This window comes from Dendrobium catenatum, unplaced genomic scaffold, assembly GCF_001605985.2.
Source record: "Dendrobium catenatum unplaced genomic scaffold, ASM160598v2 fragScaff_scaffold_1595, whole genome shotgun sequence".
NCBI lineage: Eukaryota > Viridiplantae > Streptophyta > Magnoliopsida > Asparagales > Orchidaceae > Dendrobium > Dendrobium catenatum.
Window position 1 is genome coordinate 2,422,006 of NW_021320057.1, and position 25,802 is coordinate 2,447,807.

The following is a 25,802-nucleotide window of genomic DNA, read 5'->3' on the forward strand; positions in this document are numbered from 1 at the left end:
ATATATGGCGAGTGCTGTAATGCTGCACTCACAATTAAAATTTTATTATTTTGTAATTGTAATTTTATGTTAAAATTAAATACTTTTATTTTATGAAATATAATTTAGCATAATCATATAAAATAGTTTTCAAAATTTGTATTATGTATGAATTTGTGTCATTGGACTCCCAATTCATGAGTGAGAGATTAAATAGATTCTTAGGTGGATAAGCCTGAAGGGCAAAGGGATGCATATACATATATTATAATAATGTGAATTCAAAAATTGTATGATTTTATCTATTCAACATATTATTTTAAACCAGATGGCTTTACAGCTTTTTGGTGGATCATACTGTTGTGCTAACTGTAAAATATCAGCATTTTGAGTTAGTATAAATTCTTGGTATTAAAGAATAAAAAGAAGAATAACGTAAAAATGATGCACAATTTTTTATATTAAAATTTTAAAAATTAGATTTGTAGAAGTAGTTCGAACTAATGAGAATAAAATATCAATACTAAGTGAATGTTGAATGTAGATTGTGGCTATTGTCTTCAATGTTGTTGGCATACTAAGGTTGAGTATTATGACAATTCTGTCTTATGGGAGTCAAATATGACACATTTGAAGACTACAAACTAAGCAATGCTGGAAGGTCAAGGATGTCATTGAGGTGGTCGAGACATTCCTCCTTATTAGTGGGGTGAAACAATGCATGAAGGTATTTGAGGGAGGCCAAAATAATCCTATATTTAAAAGTGAAAAAGATGCAAATTTGAAGAAAACAGAGTGGGGAGACATAATAAGCTCATGGAGGTGGTTGAGGGGAGTTAAGACAATCAACTTCATGGAGACGGAGATATCACAACCTGAAAAATGATGGGTGAAGCAATATAGTAAAAGTTGTGGAGGCGATTTATATAGTTCGGGTCATATAAATCTACAAATTTAAGTTATGATTTATTTGAGATAGCTTTTTTGTTGCTTAAGTTTTTTAGACATGATATGTCACAAAAAATTGCATTGATCAAATACGGATCCCAAAGCATATATGAGTTGACAACTTTCAAAATTAAATCTGGGGCCATCTAATTGAACGTCTCGAAAAGATGAGTTCAATGACAACAAAATAGGTCAAATCAAAGCCCAAATGAGTCCAAATCACAGTGGATCATTAAAAAGGTTCAAAGCATAAATTAGATAACCAAATGATATCCAAATATACATTCTTATAGTTGATTGGAGTGTAACAACTAGACGAATCCAATGAGCCTAAGATTGCTTAATTCAGACATCAGTAAGGCACTTAAATCCATTGTCGTCCAACCACAATCCTTCCGACCTCCGTCCCTCGCGCGCCTATCATGGTCCCTTTGACAACCGTCACCTGATTATGATCTCTCTGAGGCTCCGACCACCGTCGCCTGCCGACTACGGTCCCTTCGACCTCCATCGCCCAACTATAGTCCTATTAACCAAACGAACAAGCCAACTTTCTCTTGAGAACAACTCTCATGTCAGTGGATTTTTCCAATCCAATCATGTAATGTGCTCGTTATGATGTATATTTAATACATTGAGTCAATGCCTTCTCCCGAGAAAGAACCTCATTTATAATCAACAAGAAACATTAGCATGTTCTTTTCAATTGGGCAATATATCGTGATTTTTCCACCTTTTCAAGGGTTTCCACCTAGCAATTTTGGTGTCTCTTATGATTACTGACCCCTCTCACTTTATATGTGTTTGTGTTAGATATTCATTTAAAGCTAAGACATTAAGCTCCTTATCTCTCTAATGTCTCAAATATTTCGGCCCCAACAAATAGTGGCGGAGCCAGGATTATTTATCTGGCAGTGCACAAATTTCTAATTTCAAAAATATAGTCAAGCTTTTTATTTGAACTTGAAATTAACATTAAGGTTTGATTTTATTTTTAAATATCTAACTTAAGATTTTCATATCTAATTTAAATAAAAAATAATTAAAAATTATTTTATAATGAGCAATAAATATATATAAAAAGCTGAATCATATTAATATAAAAATATATAAAAAATTATAATTAGCATATTTTAAGCTACTTGATTTAAATTTAAATATTGTAATATTTCTCTAGTGTAATTTGTTGGATTTAATTACATAATTTTTCTATAAAAGAGAATTTGGATATTTTAAAATAATTTAACAAATTGATGAATTTTTTATTTAAAAAACTAGTAATGTGAAGAAAAATAATTAAAATGGAAAAATATATAAATAAAGAGATAAATATAAATGAAAAAAACAATTTTAAGATGGTCTAATAAAAATAAATATAAATAGCTAAGTGAAAAATATCATCACTCTCATGAGATAGAGAGAGAGAGAGAGGATCGGAATAAGATATTAGGGTTTTTATCGTGTAGCACAAGAAGAGAAAGGGAAAGCAAGGAGGGTTCAGTTACCTTGTTTGTGCTTAGGGATTCAAAGGCATGTGCAAGATTGGATTTTTGAGGAGAGGGGTCAGGGAGTTTTGTTGTGGTTTTAGAACGCTATTAAGTATTAACTTTAAAGATTATGAACCAATGTTGACTTATTTATGTAAATCCTAAACTACTAAAATTTAAAATATTCTTAAAATAAAAACACTTGAATTAATATTTTTATTTATATTTAAAATATTAATACCACATATTTTTTACACGTACATTTAAACTAGTCAAATTATAAATTTGTAAAATGAAATTTGTGCTTGGTCCAAATTTTACTTCTTTTCTCAATTAAATGAGATTATATTATTATTGAAGCACACTCTTCAAGCTTGCAATAGAAGCTATTGGGTAGCTTGAAATGTACTTTTAATTTTAAAGTTAAGCTTCATTTTGGACAATTTTTTTACTGCTTCTTAAAGCAATTTTTTAATACAAATTTTTTATTTTTTATACTTAAAAACTATTTTAAGAAACAATAAAAAAACCGTTTCAAACAAAGCATAAAAGTTTCTGAGGCAGCTCTAACTTTTTATAAAGATGATTATAAAATTATTATGAAAAAATTAATTTTTTCAAAAACTGATAACAAAATAACTTTATAACATAAAATTTTTATTAAAGTAACAAAAAAAATAATCAAATAAAATTATAATTACATTTCAAAAAACAAAACAATAAAAAAATTGTTCCAAACAAAACTTTACAAGGTTCATTGTTCAACTGTCAGCCACAATTTTTTTTACTTCTAGTTTAAGATTCTTTAAGGCCAACAAAAAGATCAAATTCAAAATATAAGATAACTGACATCAGAACATAAGAGTAAATAATCAACGAAGTAATTAAATCATCATTAAATAAGCATTTTATTAAGTTCTTAATGAACTATTTGTTGAAAAAAAAACAAAAATGAAAGAACTAAAAAACACAAATCTAATTCAAAATGAACTTTACAACATTCCCAATATTCACTTTATTTCTAAACCATCAACTGCAAAAGATAGCTAGCAAGATAAAAAAACATTCCAAACCTGCAACAAGCCTGCCTGCCTCCTCATATTTTGTCATTGCTAAGAGAGAAACAACAGGCCTTCTTCCTCCTACAGTATTTTTTGGAAGTCAGCAGCTCCTAGCAGTGGTGCCTGAGGCTGAGCATCTCCTTCTCTCATTGCATTTGCAAGCTTCGGAGACTTGAAACCCCACCTCTCTTCCACTCAACCATAAATTATTCTGTGCGGAGTCCGGACATTGTCCAAAGGCCAATAAAAATGCGCCAAGTCACCTTAAAAGTGCACCGTACTTGGTACCAAGCAGTACCAGATGGTTATCCCGTCTGATGTCCGGACAGAAGAATAATATCTCCCACTCAACAGAGCTTTTAACTGAGCATCCTTCTCCTTTATCTTCCTTTTCCTGTGGTGATGGCAATTTCTTAGAGGGATCAACAGGAGCATTAATAGACGGGAGATAATAGGATTTAGGAAATTCAACTACCACTGCGTGTAAGAAATCAAATATCACAAATTAATCAGAGGATCTCTAATGGTGTTCACACATATCATATAAATAACCATATAAAATTTCAACCAAAGTGTTGGTAGTAATGAGGTGATTACATGACAGTTCAAGAGAGGTGGCTATCAGGAAGGAGATACGGCTCATTTCCGTAGTCAAATAAGTGACCTACAAGTTAAATCGAAGAAACTAAACATTGAACACAAGCTTAATTGAAAAGACAAAGCAAGTGTCTACAAAATTCAAATTAACAAGAATTGGGAAAATATCACAAAAAAAAAAAAATTATTACATTAAAATGGGTATTTTTTTATGAACTTAATCCATACTCTCTCACACTATCTTCTATCACTAACGAAATACATGTCATATTCTTAGAGAACTTCTGATTTAAGAACTAAGCAAGATCAAATCATGATTAAAGGATGTAGCCTGTTCAAGAAGGCTAAGATGCAAAGTAGGGAAGAAAAAAATCTTAGTAAAGAGAAAATGTTATCAAATATATTCCCCCTTTCTCATCCCTTCTTTACGAGAGAGAGAGAGAGAGAGTATAATAGAAAAAGGTAAAAATACGAGCGGGGTGATGCTAAAGAGTAGTGATAGTAACATGTCGCTCATTGTTTAGAATGTTCCACATCAGATATCCCTGACTTCAGAAGAACCCAATTCCAGTGAGACTTGTAGTAGGAACATCATCTAGAGAATGACATAAGTAGATGTTAGAGACGTTGAAAGTTGAAGAGTATTACAGTCAAAGGGTAGTGCAACTTTATAGGCATTATCATTATTTTTTTGTCAAAATAGAAACGGAGCCAATCTTTCTTCAAATATATAGGCCTGTGTTCTGTTTAGCAATAAATAACACAAACAACAGGGAAGATTCATGCCAGGAATGTAACAGAATTAGACACGAAATAAAATGTTAAGGCAAATGAAGTCTTTAAAGTGACTAGCATGTTATATGTTTGACCATGTAGCAGTCTCAATTTTTGTACCTTCTAATCAAAAGAATATGCATTTACCTGGCAATTGTATATGGCTCCACCGTCAAACTGTCATGATCGCCTCAAGATAATGTGACACACATCCATATCTAATACATTGCACAAAACTTCACAAACATATTGTTTTCCTATGGAGAAGGTTACTCTGCACATGTTAGAAACTAATATCTCCTTACCTTTTTTTTACCCAACTAATTTGTAAGGCAACATGTTGTTTATGATTTTAAGTTGTAGGTGTTAACATGTTCCACCGGTGAGCAGAACACAAGCATGAAGCCACTCCCATGTGTCAGCAGCAACTAGGAACGAATTCTTGCAGAGAACGTTCTGTCCTTTATTACCTTTCTATTATTCTTAGTCTTTATATAATGTTGTATTGTTCACAGTTCAAGGCATAGAATAGAATACCACATTCTGCTTCTTCCCTTTTGCATCTCTTTTCTGCTCTTTGTTTTGAGTGCAGGTAAGAATAGAGAAGCATTTTCATGGTATCAGAGAATTGCTAAGCCTTACGACTTTCTTTTCTTCGGCTTCTTTTCTCTATCTTTTCTAGATATGGAATATGGTAATTCCTCCGCTGCAAACAGTACCACCGAAGCTGCCCAACAGCTCGACACTACTACTATACTTCCCTAGCTGAAATTCTTAAAATCTACCATTAAGAACGTCATCATAGTTCAATTAACTCCAAAAAATCACCTTACCTGGAGGTCGCAGGTGCCGAAGATATTTCGGGCGAATGGATTCGAGGGATATCTCGTTGGCTCCATTCGTCATCCACCCAGGCAAACTACTAATGATACTGGTGCTATAATCTCTAACCCACTGTTTTCTACTTGGATGCTAATTGATCAGAATCTTGCCGCAGCATTGTTCTCTACTGTCTCCGCGCCATTGGTTTCAAATGTTTTTAATCTGGATTCTTGTGTTGACATTTGGGAAACAATTGGAAAGCGCCTTCAGTCAACAAATCGTTCCCATATCAAAAAAATTAAAAATGATCTTCATCACATTTCCATGGCAAACAAGTCTAAGCAACAAACAAGTCTATGCAACAATACTTGTCTGATATTAAGATAAAGGTTGACACCCTTACAATGGCTGGCTGTTCTCTCGATCCAGAGGATGTGATTCTATATACACTTAACGGACTCCCCGCCTCCTATCAAAGCCTTTAAGATGGCCATCCGCACCAATTTATAACCATTAAGTCTTGATGACTTATACTTACTCTTATGTAGTGAAGAAACAAATTTAGAAACTGAAGCCGCAAAGAATCTCCATTCAATGCAAATCTCGGAAGCTCTACTCGCTCTTGCCGTGACTTGTGGAAGAGGTGGTAACAGTCATCCTTTCCGTTCTCATCGTGGTTGTCAGTTCTCTTCCTCTCGTGGTAGTGGCCACTCTCCGTCTTTTCATGTTGAATGCCAAATTTGTGACAAACCAGGGCATGGGCATTCAGCAATCAAATGCTGGCATAGAACTAATCTGAACTACAACAACAACTCTTCTACTGCTTTGCTTGCTGAAATTACAGACGCGTCCTCTACCTCGCCTGAGTCATAAACGAAGAGGTTGTTATCTTCTCTGTGATTGTGCTGGTAAGCAAAAATGCCCCAAACTAAAGCCATATTTTTTAAACTTGTATGAGATCCAGTACTTCAAAATTTTCATCATCTACTGCTCTGTGGCAGTTTTTTTCATTTCTGAATCCCTGTTTTTTTGGAGTGAACAAATTTTTTCAGAAAATTTTCAAAACAGTCCTGAGTTCTTTGACAGAAGAACCACATAGTAAATTGATTCAGCATTTGAGCCAATGAGTGCCAGAGGAAGTTCAGCAAATGAGTAAATTACCGGGAATCATCACGACTGCTGTGCTCTAGAAGATGCTAGAGATGGAGCTTGTGGAGAACGATAGATCTGAGTTTTGAATTTTTTTTCGATGTCACGCATGTATGTAACCAAATAAATAAATAAATAAATAACTAAAAAGTCATACAAAAACTTTTAAGCAAAATTTTTTGCCTTTAAATGTTTAATGTTTAATTTTATACTTTTGTATAACGGTTTAATCTCTCAACATAATATATATTTTTTCTTGTATTGTATTTTAAAACAATTAATAGTGATAGTATTTTTAATATGAATTATAAGAATGAAAAAGTTCCTAATTTTATCAGCTACTGTTTAAGCTAATACATAGACATTGTTCAGGTTTGAATTGTTGTCATAATTTTAGCAGGTCTAATTACATTATTGTTGTTAATTTCCTTTTTGCTTGTATTTGTCAATTATTGAATGCATTAGTTGCTAAATAAATTGTTCATTCAAGTTAGGAAGAATGTAGCTAATGCTTTTATAAATACACTAGTTGTAATGCCAAAATAAATTATTACAAAAAACCGCTTTTATTTTACTCTGGTTCTACCTAACCAAACAAGGGAAACAATTCTCCTGCATTTATTTTGCATACAACTAAACAGTCTCAAAGTATTCGGAATGCACTACATTTACATTACATTATATTTACTTTTCAGGCAATCAAACAGCCTTTAAATAACAAAGAAAAACCTCCACCAAACGGTCACTTGCTACTCCTCCACCTGTTGTTCAAGACAGCCGGGAAAAGCTTCCCCGTCATTTACCTCGTCTTCCTCCACCTGTTTGCTCGAACTGCAGGTTGTTGTGATGATCGGCTCCCTACATAAACTCCACAAGCAAATCTGCCGATTCAAGCCTAATCTTGCTCACGCCCGGCCTCCATTGTGCATTTTGATCCACAACCCTAGCTCATGCTCCCGCAAATTCTAAACCATGCGTGCCTGCATTGGTTGTTGTTCCTCCCGCGATCTGCACGCCTGAGCCCTGCGCAACGCCTATTCCATGAGCTTTTGACCCAACCTCGGCCCCCTTATTCGCCTATTCCTAGGGCTAATCAAGCACCCACGCACGACACATCCTCCAGTCCAGTTCCTATCGTTATTGTAGCCGCAATTAAGACTCCAATAACTATTCTTGGATAATTCTTTATATTAAACAAGTTTCTTTCATCCAATCCATACAGAATCCCGCCTGCTTCTGTGCCTTGCAGGAATTCCATGAGCAATTCATCAATTCGTCGCATCATGCTTGTCTAGATCGCCCATAGGGCTTCAAGGATTCGATCATCATCAGTAGCTATTCTCTTATTGCTCTCTACCATTCTTCCCAAGCTCCAAGCTTTGGTACCAACTAATCTAGTCAGTTCAAGAAGGCCCAGATGCAAAATAGAAAGTAAAAAGAAAATGGTATCAAATGTATTATGTCTTCCTCCTCCTATATTCCTTACATTAAGATGGATATTACTAAAACTACAGTAACTAACAAAAGGATGACATCAATATTGCATAACAGAAAAACGAAAAAAATGCAGGTGGCTGTGGTGGCTAAGGAGTGGGCAATGGTAATATGTCCCTATGGTTACAATGCTCCGCATCATTAAAGATGCTTGCATACACCAAAAAGAAGCTAACACTAGGCTAACAGAGCTACATAAACTTACATAAACAAGAATAAATCAGTTGCTGCTTTTTAAGACTGTGTTAGACATCTGGCAATTATCAAGGCAACAAAAAGGATGCCTAAGTTGTCGTCCAAAGCAAAATACCTTGCCAAACTATTATTCTTCATTATAAAAAAATTGATAACAGAAGTTATTTTGTAAATCAACCGACATTCTGAAACTTGGACTTACTGCTCAGGTACTCTGTCACGTCTGAGACTACTTTATTCTCTTGAGTGAACTTTCCAATGTTGAATAAGCAACTTCATCAGTCAGACTCTTGCTTTCCCTTGCATAATCAAACACCTCATAGGCTTCTGCAATTTTATTTGTCCTGCACAATGTCCTGAGAAAAGTTGCATAAGTAGGACTCTCCAATTTCATACCCCCATTAGTCATCACTTTATACAACTCCATTCCCTTATCCAGGCTCCCAGCCTTGCACAGCCCCATAAGCAGGGCATTGTAGGTGAACTCATTGGGGCTGCAACCCTTCTCTTCCATTTCCCCAAGCAACCTTAGAGCCCCCAATGTGTCTCCTTTCCTACACATACCGCTAATAAGAGAAGTATAGGTAGCAATATCTGGAAAATACCCTGAGTTTGCCATCACATTCAAGAATTTCTTAGCCTGGTCGATCATGCCGGCCTTGGAGAGACCATAAATCAATGTATTGTAAGTGACTAGATCTGGTTCAATTCCTTCATCCCTCATCTTGTTGTAGACTTCCATCACCTCTCCGCACTGGTCCAACATGCAGTAAGCCTTCATGATGTTGTTGTAGAGGTAACAATCTGGCTTGATGCCAGAATGCTTAAGAACGCCGAGCAGGCGTGTAGCTTCGCGGAGGTTGCGGCAACGGCAGACTGAATCGATGAGGATGGTGTAGGTGATGCGATCAGGGTGAATCCCGGCCACATTGCGGAGCTCATCAATAAACAAGTAGACAGCGGAGAGCGAGCGGGTTTTGGCAAGGCGGCCTACAAGGAAGTTGTAAGTGAAGGGGTCGGGATGGAGAGAGAGGCCGCGTAGAAGGAGTTCAGCGGCGTCGTCCTCGCGGGAGGCGGAACAGAGGGCGCGAATTGCAAGGTCGGTGGATGATGAGTCTGGGGGGAAGCCGGAGGAGGACATCAGGTCGAGGAATGTGAGGATGGGAGAGATGTCTCCGATGGTAGGCTGGAGGCAGGAGTGGACGAGGAGGATGTGGTAGGTTGAACGGGTGGGTGAGAAGGAAGGGAAGCGGAGGGACAGGTGACGGAGAAGGGCGAGGGAGTCAGTGGGCGAGGCGCCAGCGTTGCAGAAGGAATGGAGAAGAGTGTGGGGATCAGCGGAAGAGGAGGAGTCAACGATGGAATCAACGATCGCGGTAGCTTCTGAAAGGGCAGGAGAGTGGAAGAACTGGGGAGGAGAGGGAACCGAGATAGCGCCGCCGGCAGCGGCTTTTCCTGATTCAATCTTCTTCGTCGCTTTCTTCTGCTTGGCGGGGCTTTTGTAGAGGGGAGTTCGGAGTTTTCGGGTTTCCGGCGCCGGCGAAGAGTTGGGGGTTTGGGTAGAAGGAGAAGGCCGGGGTTTGAAGAAGGAAAGGGGAAGAGGAGCCGATCGCATTGAAGGCGGGAGCTTGCCCATCTGAGTGAATACGGAGGCGAAGCTTTCTCTCGCGCTTGCTTTCTTTCCGATTAACGGCGGTTGGTGTCGATGGCGGGGTTTAGGGTTTAGCGCGAACGGCGTTGTATACTAATGAGAATGCATGATGACCCCTCCATCCATGAAACTTAATTTCTACCTTATTTTCCCTCCCAATAAATTCAACTTAAGAAGATGAGAACCTAACATAAGATTTTTTTTAAGAACCTTAGCTTAATTTATCAATAGCTCAACAAAGTTTGTGTTTTCATTTGTGATCTTGAATTTGAATCCCTCTTCTTTAATTTGGATTTAGTAGAAACAAAAAATGGTTAATTATGTGCATTATAATTTCTTAGGATTTAAATTCATTTTTTGTTAATAATCTTTTACAATGTAAAAAAAAAAAACTTTTTAATAACCCATAAAGATAGGTATTATCTAAATAAAATATCTCAATTTACAAGCAAAAAGAGAGGAAAAATATAACTAAATTTAGAATTTTGAGACTGCAACAATATTGATAGTAAAATTGCTACAAAAAAAATAACTATTCTGTTTAAAAAAATAATTTTCATCATAAATATTTTTGAAAAGCAATAAAAAAATAATAATATTGCAATATTATGATTATTATAAACTAACAATAAAATTCTCTCGAACAATCCCTTAGATCATATCGAAAAGAGAAGTTCTTGCACCAGCCCTAACTTAATAAAAATAAAAAAATAGATAAATTTGATGATCTTAAAATTTATCCTAATAAAAAATAAATTATGAAGCATTATTTGTATTTACATAATAATTTTATAAATAATATTCAAGTCTCATTTTAATAATTTAATAATGCATAGATATCTGACATCGAGATAACATGTTGCCTAACAAAAAACATAAACGACTGCAAAAAGAAAAAAAAAAGATATTTCAGTATAATTTTGTAGTTAACTAAGGCTTTGTCAGCGTTCTTACTGTTTTTTAAAATAATTTTTTAGTACAAAATTAAAAATTTATATTAAAAAGCTGATTTAAAAAACAGTAAAAAATCCGTCCCAAACAACGCCTAAGATAACATCCATAAGCACATTAGCCACTATTAACTGACAATCAAGCAGAGGATGTATGCAGGCTAGAAAAGCTGCAAAAATACATAATTTTAGTCATTTCTCTACAATAGGATACCAGCTGACCATAGCTTACTCCATCAAAACAAAATATTGATAAAATCCAAAGTTTTGCTGCCTATAATGAGAGGAAAAATAACTTAGAAGGGTATTATTCCCCAACCTAAAAAATGTACAGAAAAACGCCAACTAAAATAAGTACCAGCTTGAAGTTCTCTCTTCAGTGACTCTGCCTTGCTAATTTGATTTCAATTCAGTCTCTTTCAGGAGCTAAATCTTTTCTGGCACTCAGATTTCCAGTATATGACCAAACCCTACTATCTACATCATCTGAAGCAGGCTTTCCCCATCGTCTAGGGCTTCCAGTGAGAGGAGTGGAGGAACAAAATGGTGTGGAAAATGGAGAAGCATAAGGGGTGTTCTGGATTGAGAATGGGCTGGGTGAGATCCTTTTTTGAATGGGTATTCCTCCAAGTCGACCTCGGTTGAACAAATTAACTTCGTCGGAAGCAATGCATTTCTTGGTTGAATCGTCGACAAAAATCAGGTCATCAATCCTCGCCATTATGTTGAATGCCAAGCTCTCCATGACTCGCGAATAGCTCTCGAGGATGGACTGCCCAACATCCTGCATTGAGAGGAATGTATTGTGTAGATAGGAACAGAGATCAATTGAAGATAACATTTAAAATTATTGAAAATACATATTTAACACCTAAATTTCTATATTTACCAATATACCACAAAAAGCTAATTTTTTAATCCATTCTAACATTCTGTTTAAACCTTCTGTCAAAAATCACTATAAACGACTATCTTCCCCGTCAATGGCATCCTTTCACAGTGAATACAAGTATCTCATCGCTTCAATGGAGTTGTAGAATAGAAGGAAAATGAGATTTTATGTGATATATTAGTAAATATAAAAGTTTAGGTTTTCAATATGTATTTTCAATAGTTTTAGGTGTTATGTATGTAAAAATCCCATAAATATTTTAAACTAAAAAATAGACAAACAAATGATTTCTAGGAGGCTCAAAATCGGATTGATTCGAGCCAAGTTAGTTCAAAATCAAATCTAGATAGCACTGAATCAATTAAAAAATAGATCATTCTCAACCCTATATATAGTCAAGGATAGTTATGACTGACTCAGATTTTATATTTGAATTATAGAACTAGAGCATGGCAAAGCAACAATAAGGGAAAAAGAGGTAGAAGTATTACAACATAAAAGAAGAAAGCGGTAATAACCTTATTGTATTGGATCTTGTTCATGTCTAGAACAGTTTGAGGAAGGCCGGGATATCTTAGTCTTAAGCTCTTGAGAAGCCCTTCTGCCCTCTCTGCTAAAAGCTGGCTCCTTTCTGTAGCAGTGACGAGACCCTTCACCTTTCCTCCCCATGACTTTTTACCCTTTGAATGAAGAGGGTTTCTTTTTTTATTTTTCAGGCTCCAAACATGTGTGGCTGCCTCGATTCTGTTTGCTATGTCCAAAGTATGGTGCTCAGATGACAGATCTAAGCAATCAAGAAGACATTCTGGTGAAAACTTTTCAGCTGTTATGTAACGGTAGATAATTTCACCTAAACAAGACTTTCCACTCTGCGAATAGTAAAAAATTAATGAGATTCAATTAGAAGCACTTCCACTTGCATAAGAGTTTCATTGAATCATTGTATCTAATTATTTCAAATATAAATGCGCAAATATAGTATAAAGTTAGCATATAAGTATAATAGATGGAGTGGAGTGTAAAAAAGATTTGCAATGCCAGGAGCAGAGTGAAAAAGTTACCGTATCATTCTCATAATATAATTTATGTATCACCTTCATACAAATTTGAAGAATTTTAAAATAAAAGATAGAAGATGGAAACTATGCATTAGTCAAGTGATCAATGGATACAAAAGAAATAGTTTCTGAGAGAACACTTGCGTATTATGAAAAAAGAGTCCCAACTTTGGTTTTTAAGGGTTTTGGAAGTTACGAGGTCAATAATTAGAATTGAGAGTTCAAAAACTTAATCAACATTTAGCTTCATAATTGATAGAAAGATCAACTAATCCAACCGTATACTTTCAGGAAAATCAAAAGCAATAATTGATTTTGTTGTTATGTGCGGAATCTAATTGTGTTGATTAATCTGCTTGTTATGTTGTCTCGGACATCAAAGTATGTCGTGTTCGTTGAGGGATGCGGGGGTCTACCCCTGCTTGGGTCCGAGTGCTTTGCACCCTTTTTTTTCTTTTGTACAACTCCTCGGAGCTGTGTACCCGAGCACCCCAGCGTTGTGTTCTTGAGCTCCCCAGCGCTGAATGACAGGAAGCAGAGCGTCACAGCAGTATAGATACAGTGTTGCAGCGATGCAAGACAGGCATGTTGCGAGACGGACTGGATGGTTTGCTTTCTTGTTTTTCTGAATGGTTACATCCCTTGGGATTATTTTACTTAGCTTTCTGATGCGGACATCGGCACGAAAATCTGGCGCATCTATCACAGGAGGCGTCGTAAATCGACGGCTCTGATTTAAGTTGTCATTTATGAATTATTTTATGCATTTTAGTTTCTATTTTATGTTATTTCCTGTTTTACCCCTAGGTTAATTTATTTGAGTGTTGTAGCCCGAGGGGCAATTTTGTAATTTTTATTTTCTCATGTTTTGGCCTATATATATGGCCTTTAGCTATTGTAATAGGATGGTTGATTAATATGAAAAAAAAATTTGTATTCCACACTTTGTTCTTGGGAGAGAATGAGAGTGAGATTCCTATGAGAGGAATCGAAGTTGTCACCAGCCGCAGGATGGGTCCGGGCTCGTGATTTGAAGTCCCTTGGAGAAGGGCAATCGGATCACCCGTCAGTCTTCGGAAGAGTCCGAGGCTCGCGGTTTTTTTTTTATTTTCTCTTTATCGTTTGTTTAAATCTTTATTTTTGTTTTATCTCTTCCTTAATTGTTTTTTTTTTTCCATCGTCTTCCTCCTCCCCATCTTCATTTGGCCACCGGATTCACCCCTAGACCCGAACCCGTGCCGCCGGCTCCACCCCATTAGCCGCCGGCCGAACCTTCCTCTCCACCCCCTTTTGGATTTCCTAATTTGGTTGGGTTAATTTAGGGATTAATTTGAATTTGAACTTAATCAAATTCAAATTTCAAATTCTTTCCTAATTTGGTTCATCTATTTTTGGAAAGTGCTTAATTGAAATCAAATTTGAAATTAAATTCAAAATTTGATTTATTGCTTCACTTTCATAACTCCTAAATTCGAATCAATGAGCTTTAAATCACCTCCTTTAATGCTTCATTAAGGGATTTAATTGCATGCCATTTGAATTTCAAATTCAAATTTCAAATTTGCATGAGAAATTAAGTGCCCCCTCAATTTCCTCCCTTTAATTAAGGAATTAATCGTAGCTTTAAATCTAAAATTTAATTTCAGATTTTATGATTAATTCACTTAAGTAATTGGGGCCCACTTATTTGAAATCAAACCCCTCTCCCTTCCTCTCTCCTAGGCCGGCCACTCTTCCTCATTCCTTTGCTTAATTAAGAGTCAATTAATGCTCCTAATTAACTCCTTCATTAACTCAAAGCTCTTTGGAAAGAATTACAAATCTGAGATTTTGTGTTTGACCGGAATTTCCAACCAGTAAAATCCCATTTAATTGTTTTCCTAAACTCTAAGTCCTTTTGGAAATAATGTCAATGCCCGTAACTCCTCTTGGCTGAATTTCTCATTCATATCTCTTTCTTAGGCATTATTTCCTAATAAGTTCCACACCCTCATCAATCCCGTAACCCCCACCTACTTGTTTTTGGAATACTTTCCTAAAACCTGGTTAATTCCTCCAATTACAGGAATTAGGAATTTAATTCATTTCCACATTGGCATTCACTCACTTTTATTTCCCTTTCCCCCTTCTTTTTTGCTCCAGCCAAATTTTTCAAAGTCTGTTACGGGAGAAGGCAAGAGTTGGGGAAAGAAATTAATGTGTTAATTGTGTTGCTTGGTATTTACTCAGTTTTATTTTAGTTTATTGCCCAAATCAGTTCACTGATTTTGGGATTTGAAATCCATCAAATCCTTGTCATCTTGCTGTTCCCTTCCTCTCCAAATTGCTCCAGGTTTTGAACAAAAACCTGAAGAAAATTTTCAGATTTTGTGAGCTGGGATAAATCCAGATTTATTTCAGTTTTTGCAAGGAACAATTTCAGATTTCGGAGAGGAGATCCTCTCCGTAGCAAAGCCGGCGTTCTCGTTCTACATCACTTTCTCTTGTATTTTGTGTGTGTAGACATTGAGAACGATGCATGTGAGTAGAGAATAAATGAGAGAGTGAGAGAGAAGAGAGATCTATACTTATTTCTCCCAATTTTCATAATGGATTTCTTAGTGTGATATGGCACCGTGATTTTTTTCCCTATTTTGGGGTTTTCCACGTTAAATTTTGAAGTCATTTATTTTTCTACTGCATTTACTTTCTTGCTTGTTTCGTCATTGCGGTATACTCCACCTCATCTCCCCAACAGTTGTTTCATCATGATCCAATGAAAAATGATGTTAACAGTCTAGTTAAAAAATGCTCTTTTCTCTCTTCTTCTTTCCCTTAGGAAGTTTTCTTTTAAATTTATAATTTTCTCGGAGCTGTCATTTTTCTCTCCGCAAGCATTTGTTTGTTTCACCATCTTTCAAACGTTGTAGAGTTAGAAGGTAATCTCACCTTCTCCATTTTCTACTATGTTGAGGATGGAAGTAAAACACTGCAACGAAACAAACAAGAAAGTAAAAGTGGCGGAAAGTACTGGACACTAGTATTTAATGTGGAAAAACCTGAAATCGGGAAAAAATCACAGAGCCACACCACACCAAGCAACCCGCTATGAAAATTTGGAGAAATAAATACATATCGCTCTTTTCTCTCACTATCTCCTTGCTTCTCTTCTATCTTGCACCGTTCTCACAGTCAAAACAAAAGAAAAAGACAAGTATAGAATGAGTGTGTTGACTGCTATTTTTAAGAATAAAGGTGATGAAAAAGATTCTGCAAATTATAGGGAAATTAAGTTAATGTGTCATACTTTAAAGCTATTGGAGAGAATTATGGGGCATATATGTTGTGGCGTGATACTAATGTTTCTCAAAATCAATTTGGATTCATGCTGGGTAGGTCTACGATGGAAGCTATAGAGTTATTGAGAGGTTTGACGGAAAAGTATGGAGAGAATAAAGAGGATCTACATATGATGTTTATTGATTTAGAGAAAGCATATGATAAATTTCCTAGAGAAGTGCTATGGAGAGTTCTAGAAAAGAAATGGTTATTAATGGTTATATTCAAGTTATTAAGGATATGAATGCAGGAGATATTACTTGTGTTCAAACACAAGGTGGTTTGACAAAGTATTTTCCTATTTCAGTTGGATTACATCAAGGATCGGCCTTAAGCCCTTATCGTTTTGCTTTAGTCAGGGATGTCCTCACTAGCCATTTGTAAGAGGTTGTACCCTAGTGTATGCTTTTTGCTGATGATATTCTTCTTGTTGATAAAACTAGAGAGAGATGAATGTACACTTAAATTATGGAGGTCAACATTAGAGTCTAAAGGTTTTCATTTGAATAGATCTAAAACTGAATATATAGAGTACAATTTTAGTAGTAATAGATCTAGTAGGGGGATTGTGAATTTGGGCAATCAAGTCATTAATAAAAGTACACGTTTTAGATATCTTGGATTTATTCTTCAGAGTGATGATGAAATAGATTGGGATATTATTAATAGAATTCAAGTTGGATGGTTTATGTGGAGGAATGCATCAGGTTTCTTGTGTGATATAAAAGCCCCCATTAAACTTAAGGGAAAATTCTATAAGATGTTGGTGAGACACTAAGACCTACAATGCTTTATGGTGCATAATGTTGGTCATTAAAAGAGAAGCATAATATTAATTTAAGTGTTGCAGAGATGAGGATGCTCAAGTGGACGAGTGGCTATACTCTTAAAGATAGAATACGAAATGAGCATAACGTGAAAAAGTTGGAGAAGCTCCAGTGGAAGATAAGATTAGAGCGAGTTGCCTTAGATGCTTTGGTCACATAAAATGACGACCTTCCGATGACCCAATTATGATAGTAAATGTATTAGATTTGGCTTATGTTAAAAGAGGAAGAGGTAGACCTAAAAAGATTTTGTTAGAAAATATTCTAAATGACATATTTTTATTAGATTTAAATGAGAATTTGATTCTTAATAGGACATAGTGGAGAAAAAGGATTCATGTAGTTGAACCCTCATAGTGGGATAAAGGCTTCATGTTGTTGTTGTGATTGCAAAGCACCCGAACCAAAATAAGGGGAGGGCCTCCACACCCCCCAACGAGCACGAGAAATGACTTGAGGTATGAGGCAACAGTATAACCCGATTGATCAACACAATCAAATTCCACCTCAACTCATAAACTTGATTAGCATAAGCTATTAGTTATTGTTAATTTTAGAGTTTAGCTTGCTTGAATAAAGATGTAGGATAAATTATATGATTAGGTTATTAGTGCAATTTTATCCCACACTAATAATGGTCAACCCAACTAGATAATATGGGATAACCTAGGTTGATCATACTGCACTTATTTCAATTAAATGTAGGTTTTAATAGCTATATTTAAGCACCTTATAATTAATTGAGAGTTCGTGACATATAGAAACTTTGAGTTGATTTCTCATCTACTATGACTGGTTGGGTTTTAATTGCAGCTTAAGTTCCTAAATTTTTTTTGAAATGATTCATATGATAGCAAGATTCATTTTCATACACATAGCCTCAATTAAATATAATAGGCCTTATGCATGCAAATCATAACCGGGCTAACGGGCATACATGTAACAATTTCTACGAAAACTATTGATTTCCATGGGCTGTTATTTACTTTCCCAGTTTCACATTGTCTTAAAAAAATCGAATATAATGAATATAAAAATAATAATGGAATGATAACTGAATAAGAAGTCATTTTTAGAGATGCATGATATTACGATTATACCCAATATAGTTGCATAAAGATAGATTAGCATAAAAATGCATGATATTACGATTATACATGTTGCGTCTTGGAGTATTCACGGCGGTAGAAAAATATATAGTTTAACGTCTTAACATTGTACGAAGATCCAAAACACAATCAGATAAGAGAGAGGGTGTAGTGTTCATAAGAGACACCAGAGTTTTTACGTGGAAACGACTAAAAAAAGGGGGAAAAACCATAGGACCAGGCACAGTTTGAAAGAATCCACTAGTATTCTCAGTCTATTACAAATGAGGCCCTTCTTAGGGAGAAGGCCTTGGCTTGATGGTACAAATGTACATCATATAGAGCGCATTACATGGTGAGAGTTACAATAATCAACATAGACATGTTAGTTTGGTCAGCAGTATCATAGTTGATAAGATAGATATCGGAAAGACCGTAGTTGGTAGGAGACCGAAGTTAGAAAGACCGTTGTCTGGTGATGGAGGTCGTAAGGACTATAGTCGGTGGAAAACCGGGGTCAGAAAGACTGTTGTCTAGTGATGGAGGTCGGAAGGACCATAGTAGGTGACGGAGGTCGGAAAGGCCGTAGTCGGCAGGAGACCGGGGTCAGAAAGACCGTTGTATGGTGATGGAGATCGAAACAACCATAGTAGGCGACGGATGCCGGAAGGACCGTAGTCAGTAGGAGACAGAGGTCCGGAAGACCGTAGTTGGCAGGAGATCGGGGTATGAAAGATCGTTGTAGTAGGGCAGTACTTTGATAGAACTTTGGGCATCAGGCGTGGCCTAATAGAAGTTCAGGCCTCAGGTGGTGGTCCGGCAGAAGTTTGGGCGTAAGGTGGTGGTCTGGTAGAAATTCGGGCCTCAGGTGGTAGTCCGGCTGAAGTCCAGGGCCTTAAGTGGTGGTCTGGCGAAGCAACGACGTCAGGCGGTAGTCTGGTGGAGGTGAGGGCCTCATGTGGTGGTCTGGCGGAGCTCAGGGCCTTAAGTGGTGGTCCAGCGAAGCAACGAGGTCAGGCGGTGGTCTGGCGGAGAAGAGGGCTTCAAGCGGTGGTCCAGTAGAGCAACGACGTTAGGCGGTGGTCCAACGGAGCAATGACGTTAGGCGGTGGTCCGGCAGAGGTGAGGGCGTCAAGTGGTGGTCCAACGAGGGTGATGTTGACCTCGATTTTGCCCAGAACCTTGGTCAAAAGGTTGACTTGGTCGAATTGACCAAGTCAGACCTCGAGACCCCCTCCAGTGGGTTCAGTGAGTCGAGTCGACTCTGTCGAGCCCTGACTTGGACCCCGAGTCAACCCAGTTGACTGAGTCAACCCGGGTTGACCAGTTTGGACCCTTTAAGCCTAAAATCAATTTTAAATCTATCTCATAGATTCCATGGCTTGATCTCACCCCCCCTTTTGACTCCCTTGACTGATTTGACCAGGTCAAAGTTTGACTTGGTCAAATCAAGTCTTAAATAGGTCAAATTAGCCTATTTTAATGAAATTAATGGCCAATAATTGCAATTAAAGCCTCCCCTTCGTTTTGAATTCAAAACCACGGCCAATTCCCTCTAAATTCCCTCCTAATTCGACCTTGATGAGATCTGGACCGTTAGCCTAGAGCTTAGAGATTTAAATAGGAGAAAATTAGGGTTAGGAAGGATCTTTTTTTATTTGCTCTTGCTCTAGACCTCCTGAGGCCTTGAGGTTTTCGGTGAGAGCTCCCACATACTCCCCCTACTTTCTCGAACCAAATCCCGACGTCCAGACCCCGCCGGCGGCGATCCTCCGGCGAATCCGAGACGTTTCGCGTTCCAGAAAGAATCCCGGTCGATCGAGCGTGAGTTGGATCTCAACGTCAACTAGGAAATTGTTCCTGGAGAGTCCACGAGTCCAACGAGCCCAAGATCTCCCGAATCCACCGTGTGGATTGAGGTATATCTCAAACCCTAGTTAGATCACACAAAGTTATTTAACTTCATATAGAGTGCATATTTTTTTTGTAAAACTTATTCCCCATGAATGCTCTTCACTTTTAGAACATAGATCTAAAATTTCGTGCAATTTCGTCCACCCAATCGAGAGAACGAGACGATTTTCTTTTTAGGGTTTCGGTTCCCTGTGCATGCGCAGAGGAAGATGAAGTTTCTGTTCATCGTACTGTACGAATTGGTTCGTACCGTACGATATAGTCGTACTGTACGAATTTTTTTCGTACAGTACGATCTATTATAATAAGAAAGAATAAAAACACTTTTTTTGTGTGTTTTATCTTTCTGTTCATCGTACTGTACGAATTTATTTCGTACAGTACGATCTAGTGTGACAGAAAACTTTGAAATTACATAACTTTGTCGTTTTAAGCCCGCTGTCGACGCACAGCACCTTATTTTGGATGTACTTTGAATTCTGCATTGTTTAAAACTATTTTCAGATAAAAATTATATTCATATTTTCTGTTATTTCAAAAACAGTAAAACTGCTTTATTTTAAAATATTATTTTATTATTTTTAAACTTGTAAAATCCGTATCTTAGAGTAAAGCGCCGTAGCAGTATAGATGCAGCGGTGCAAAACAGACACGTTACGAGACGGACTGGATGATTTTCTTTCTCGTTTCTCTGAAGAGTTGCGTCCCTTGGGGTTATTTTACATGGCTTTCTCTAGTATTTTGTGTGTAGATATTGAGAACGATGCATGTGAGTAGAGAAGCAAGGAGAGAGTGAGAAAGAAGAGAGATCTATACTTATTTCTCCCAATTCTCATAGCGGATTTCTTAGTGTGGAGTGGCTTCGTGGTTCTTTTCCCTATTTTGGGATTTTCAACGTTAAATTCGGGTGTCCTTTATTTTTTCACTACTTTTACTTTCTTGCTTGTTTCGTCATTGTGGTGCTTACTCCACCTCATCTCGCCAACATTTGTTTCATCATTATCCAATGAAAAACGATGTTAACAGTCTAGTAAAAAAAATGCTCTTTTCTCTTTTCTTTTTTCCCTTATGAAGTGTTCTTCTAAAATTATTATTTTCTGAGAGCTGTCATTTTTCTCTCCACAAGCATTTGTGGTTTCACCATCTTTCAAACGTTGCATAGTTAGAAGGTAATCTCACCTCTCCAATCTCCATTTTTTCTACTCTATTGAGGATAGAAGTAAAACACCGCAACGAAACAAACAAGAAAGTAAAAGTAGCGGAAAGTCCAATACACTAATATTTAATGCAAAAAAACCTGAAATCGGAAAAAAAAACATAGAGCCACACCACACCAAGTAATCCACTTTGAAAATTTGGAGAAATAAGTATAGATTGCTCTTCTCTCTCACTATCTCCTTGCTTCTCTTCTATCATGCACTATTCTCACACTTAGAATGAAAATTTGGAGAAAGACAAGTATAGAATGAGTGTGTTGATGCTATTTTTAAGAATAAAGGTGATGAACACGATTGTGCAAATTATAGGGAAATTAAGTTAATGTGTCATACTTTAAAGCTATTAGAGAGAGTTATGGGGCATATAGGTTGCGGTGTGATACTAATGTTTCTCAAAATAAATTTGGATTCATGCTGGGTAGGTCTACAATGGAAGCTATACAATTATTGAGAGGTTTGACGGAAAAGTATGGAGAGAATAAGGAGGGATCTACATATGATATTTATTGATTTAGAGAAAGCATATGATAAAATTCCTTGAGAAGTTTTCTATGATAAATTTCCTTGAGAAGTGCTACGGAGAGTTCTAGAAAAGAAATGGTTAATAATGGTTATATTCAAGTTATTAAGGATATGAATGCAAGAGATGTTACTTGTGTTCAAACACAAGGTGGTTTGATGAAGCATTTTCCTATTTCAATTGGATTACTTCAAGGATCGGCCTTAAGCCCTTATCATTTTGCTTTAGTCAAGGATATTCTCACTAGACATTTGCAAGAGGTTGTACCTTAGTGTATGCTTTTTGCTGATGATATTCTTCTAGTTGATAAAACTAGAGAAAGCTGAAGGTACACTTGAATTATGGAGGCCAACCTTAGAGCCTAAAGGTTTTCATTTGAATATATCTAAAACTAAATATATAGTGTGCAATTTTAGTAGTGATAGATCTAGTTGGGGTATTGTGACTTTGGGCAATTAAGTTATTAATGAGAGTACACGTTTTAGGTATCTTGTGTTTATTGTTCAGAGTGATTGTGAAATAGATTGGGATATTTTTAATAGAATTCAAGTTGGATTGTTGAAGTGGAGGAATGCATCGAGTTTTTTGTGTAATATAAAAGCCCCCTTAAACTTAAGGGAAAATTCTATAAGATGGTGGTGAGACCTACAATGTTTTATGGTGCATAATGTTGGTCATTAAAAGAAAAGCATAATATTAATTTAAGTGTTGCAGAGATGAGGATGCTCAGGTGGATGAGTGACTATACTCTTAGAGACAATATGAAATGAGCATCTACGTGAAAAAGTTGGAGTAGCTCCAGTGGAAGATAAGATTAGAGCGAGTTGCATTAGATGCTTTGGTTACATAAAATGACGACCTTTCGATGACCCAATTAAAATAGTAGATGTATTAGATTTGGCTTATGTTAAAAGAGGAAGAGGTAGACCTAAAAAGACTTGGTTAGAAAATATTCTAAATGACATACTTTTATTAAATTTAAATAAGAAATTGATTCTTAACAAGACATAGTGGAGAAAAAGGATTCATGTAGTCGAACCCACGTAGTGCGATAAAGGCTTGATGTTGTTGTTGGGATTGCAAAGCACACGAACCCAAGCAGGGGGAGGACCTCCGCACCCCCAGCAAACACGAAAAATGAATTGAGGTCCGAGGCAATAGTATAACCCGATTGATTGACACAATCAGATTCCACCTCAACTCATAAACTTGATTAACATAAGCTATTAGTTATAGTTAATTTTAGAGTTTAGCTTGCTTGAATAAAGATGTAGGATAAATTATATGATTAGATTATTAGTGCAATTTTATCCCACTCTAATAATGGTCAACCCAACTAGATAATATGGGATAACCTAGGTTGAGCATACTGCACTTATTTCAATTAAATATGGCTTTAATAGCTATATTTATGCACCTTATAATTAATTGAGAGTTCGTGACATATACTTTGAGTTGATTTCTCATCTACTATGACTGGTTGGGTTTTAATTGCAGCATAAGTTCCTTAAAATTTTTGAAATGATTCATATGATAGCAAGAATCATTTTCATACACATAGCCTCAATTAAATCTAATAGGCCTTATGCATGCAAATCATAACCAGGCTAACGGACAAACATGTAACAACTTATACGAAAATTATTGATTTCCATGGGTGTTATTTACTTTTCCAGTTTCACAATGTCTTAATAAAATCAAATGTATTATACATACAAATATATAGTGGAATGATAACTGACTGAGAAGTCATTTTTAGAGATGCATGATATTACGATTATACCAAATATAGTTGCATTGAGATAGATTAGCATAGAAATGAACTACTTACAACTTATCAAACAAATCATCATGAACACCACCATATTGGAACCATCTGAGAACATGACACTTTATTTATGCAAATGCAATATTAGTCCAACTTGATAACTTTATGGCACCTATAACACTATTATAACAAAGTTGATTGTGCTTATTTATTATTTATGCAATGCAATATTTTTCATGTTGCATGCCCTTATGTCCACCCGCTCATATTTTAGAAAATAGGAGTTGCTTATTGGAATTTGATTTATCAAACTCATTCATTGTAACAATTTTCTTAACATGTTATATTAAATTTGGATAATTTTGATTTAGCTTATGTACTTGCTGCTTCCATTTTTTTAAAATAGTTGTTCTATTAAAAACATTGTTTCACAAATATTATAAACTTGATTAATGAGATAAAATATTATTTATTTTTTATTGCTTACTCTTACATGTTCTGCTTATAATTATTTTTAATAAAAAATTTCTCTTATGAGTACAAAATAGATTTAATCAATATTGATGATCCTTGAGATTTACTTCAAACGTTATGGTCAATCCCTTCAGCATGGCCCTTGTTTCCGGAGTATACCCGCCTTGTAATCCCGAGGTGTCACATTCCTTAAGTGAATTGAGCCAGTGACCTCCACCAAGCCACAAAACAAACAATACAATCATTGCTGCAACCTTACCCTCACAATTATAAACTAAGAGATAAATCAAATAGGTAAATAGTCATCAAATTTATAGTAAGTATTATGATAAATGTCAAGTTTACAGCATAAAAATAAAAGAGGAAGTGCATAAGAATCTTATGATCTGGCAATTGTTACCAAAGAGAATTCTCTTGGCCTCTATATAATAATTATCGATGATTGTGCATGAAGAGTTTTGGATGGTGTTGAAGGATGATAAAATCATATTTTCAAACACAAGCCGATCCTAGAAATAACATCAAATATCCATATCTAACATGTACAAGCAATAAAAAAAACATCAGCTAAAATTATTGCTTGTAGCTTTAACACATTACCATTAAGCTACAGAAAAAATTGACTTTTTGAAGCTTATTTTCTTCATTTTGATTATAGGCTCTAGAAGCATCAAGCATGCCATCTTCTAGTATATAGACATCTAGCGGCTTATGTTCCTTCAGTAAACGTAAGGAATTAGAAGCTACGTTAACTTTTTATATTTGAAATAGTTGAGATGATGATGAACATTCTTCTAGCATCTGAAAGCTTCTTATATAGAAAATGACAGACCAAAATCACAATTTAGGTAGGTGCTCAAATAAAACCACCTTAAGAGATAAACTGGAATAAAATGATAGGTAAATTGCTAAGAGCAAGCCCTGCTAAAATAATTTTATATGGACATTTTACGGCTTATCATCATTGATCTTTGAGCAAAATGACTCGATCTTTGCAGGTTGTAAGAGTTATCACTAATGGAGAACAAATGGAGAAGTAAATTAGGTTTTTTTGCACCATTCACAACTTGAAGGTGTTGATGGCATACTTCTGTTAGACCGGTCCACTGGACCGGTCCAGCCGGTCCGCACAGGACCGGCAAGTCGCAAAAAAAGCGACCGATCTCCACCTCCAGTGGAGATCGAGCGGCCCGACCAGCCGAAGAGATCATTTTAGGAAGCGTTTTTTAGCGTTTTGAGAGGGAAATTTGAATGTAGGGACTGTTTAGGGATTTCCTTTTGATTTGTATGCATTAAATAGTAGATTTTCCTAGGGTTTGAGCATCTTGAATTTGGCTGAAATTTGAGATCTCGTAGAACTAGGATTTCTTTGGGCTCTAGCGGCGTCTAGAGATTTGGGAGAGATCGATCCTCCTCTCGAATTGAGGATCAATTGTATCTTTGCTATTTCCTTGCAACTACTAGTAAAATACAAGTCTTTTCTCGGATTTTTCTGCAGTTTTTCCTGCTTTCCTACTGTTTTTGGCTGTTTTCCTGCTGTGGACAGCAATTTTACATTGGATCTACTTGGTTTTGGTGAGAAACACTTGGAAATCCAAGTGTTTCCTATCACATGTCTT

The 25,802-nt window shown here is 36.2% G+C and overlaps 2 protein-coding genes across 4 annotated transcripts in view; both read right to left on the reverse strand.

Annotated features, from left to right (window-relative positions):
* Positions 1-3,371: 3,371 nt before the first annotated feature.
* LOC110104793 (pentatricopeptide repeat-containing protein At2g17670) lies at positions 3,372-10,323 on the reverse strand. Of its 3 annotated transcripts, none has more exons than XM_020834050.2 (2): positions 8,709-10,323; positions 3,372-3,869 (listed from the first exon to the last, which is right to left on the reverse strand). In XM_020834050.2, the coding sequence occupies exon 1, from the start codon at positions 10,140-10,142 to the stop codon at positions 8,736-8,738; it is 1,407 nt and encodes a 468-aa protein (XP_020689709.1). In that variant the 5' UTR covers positions 10,143-10,323; the 3' UTR covers positions 3,372-3,869; positions 8,709-8,735. The 3 variants fall into 3 exon arrangements, with proteins under 3 accessions (XP_020689709.1, XP_028556649.1, XP_028556648.1); XM_028700816.1 differs by lacking the exon at positions 3,372-3,869 and adding an exon at positions 3,902-3,952; XM_028700815.1 differs by lacking the exon at positions 3,372-3,869 and adding an exon at positions 4,238-4,667.
* A 902-nt stretch (positions 10,324-11,225) lies between these two features.
* The window catches only part of LOC110104813 (rop guanine nucleotide exchange factor 1), a gene marked incomplete at its 5' end in the record, with an annotated part of 37,867 nt that continues 23,290 nt past the window's right edge, over positions 11,226-25,802 (reverse strand). The window contains 2 exon segments of the mRNA XM_020834080.2: positions 11,226-11,891; positions 12,518-12,868. Coding sequence (XP_020689739.1) covers positions 11,517-11,891; positions 12,518-12,868 — 726 coding nt within the window. The 3' untranslated portion in view covers positions 11,226-11,516.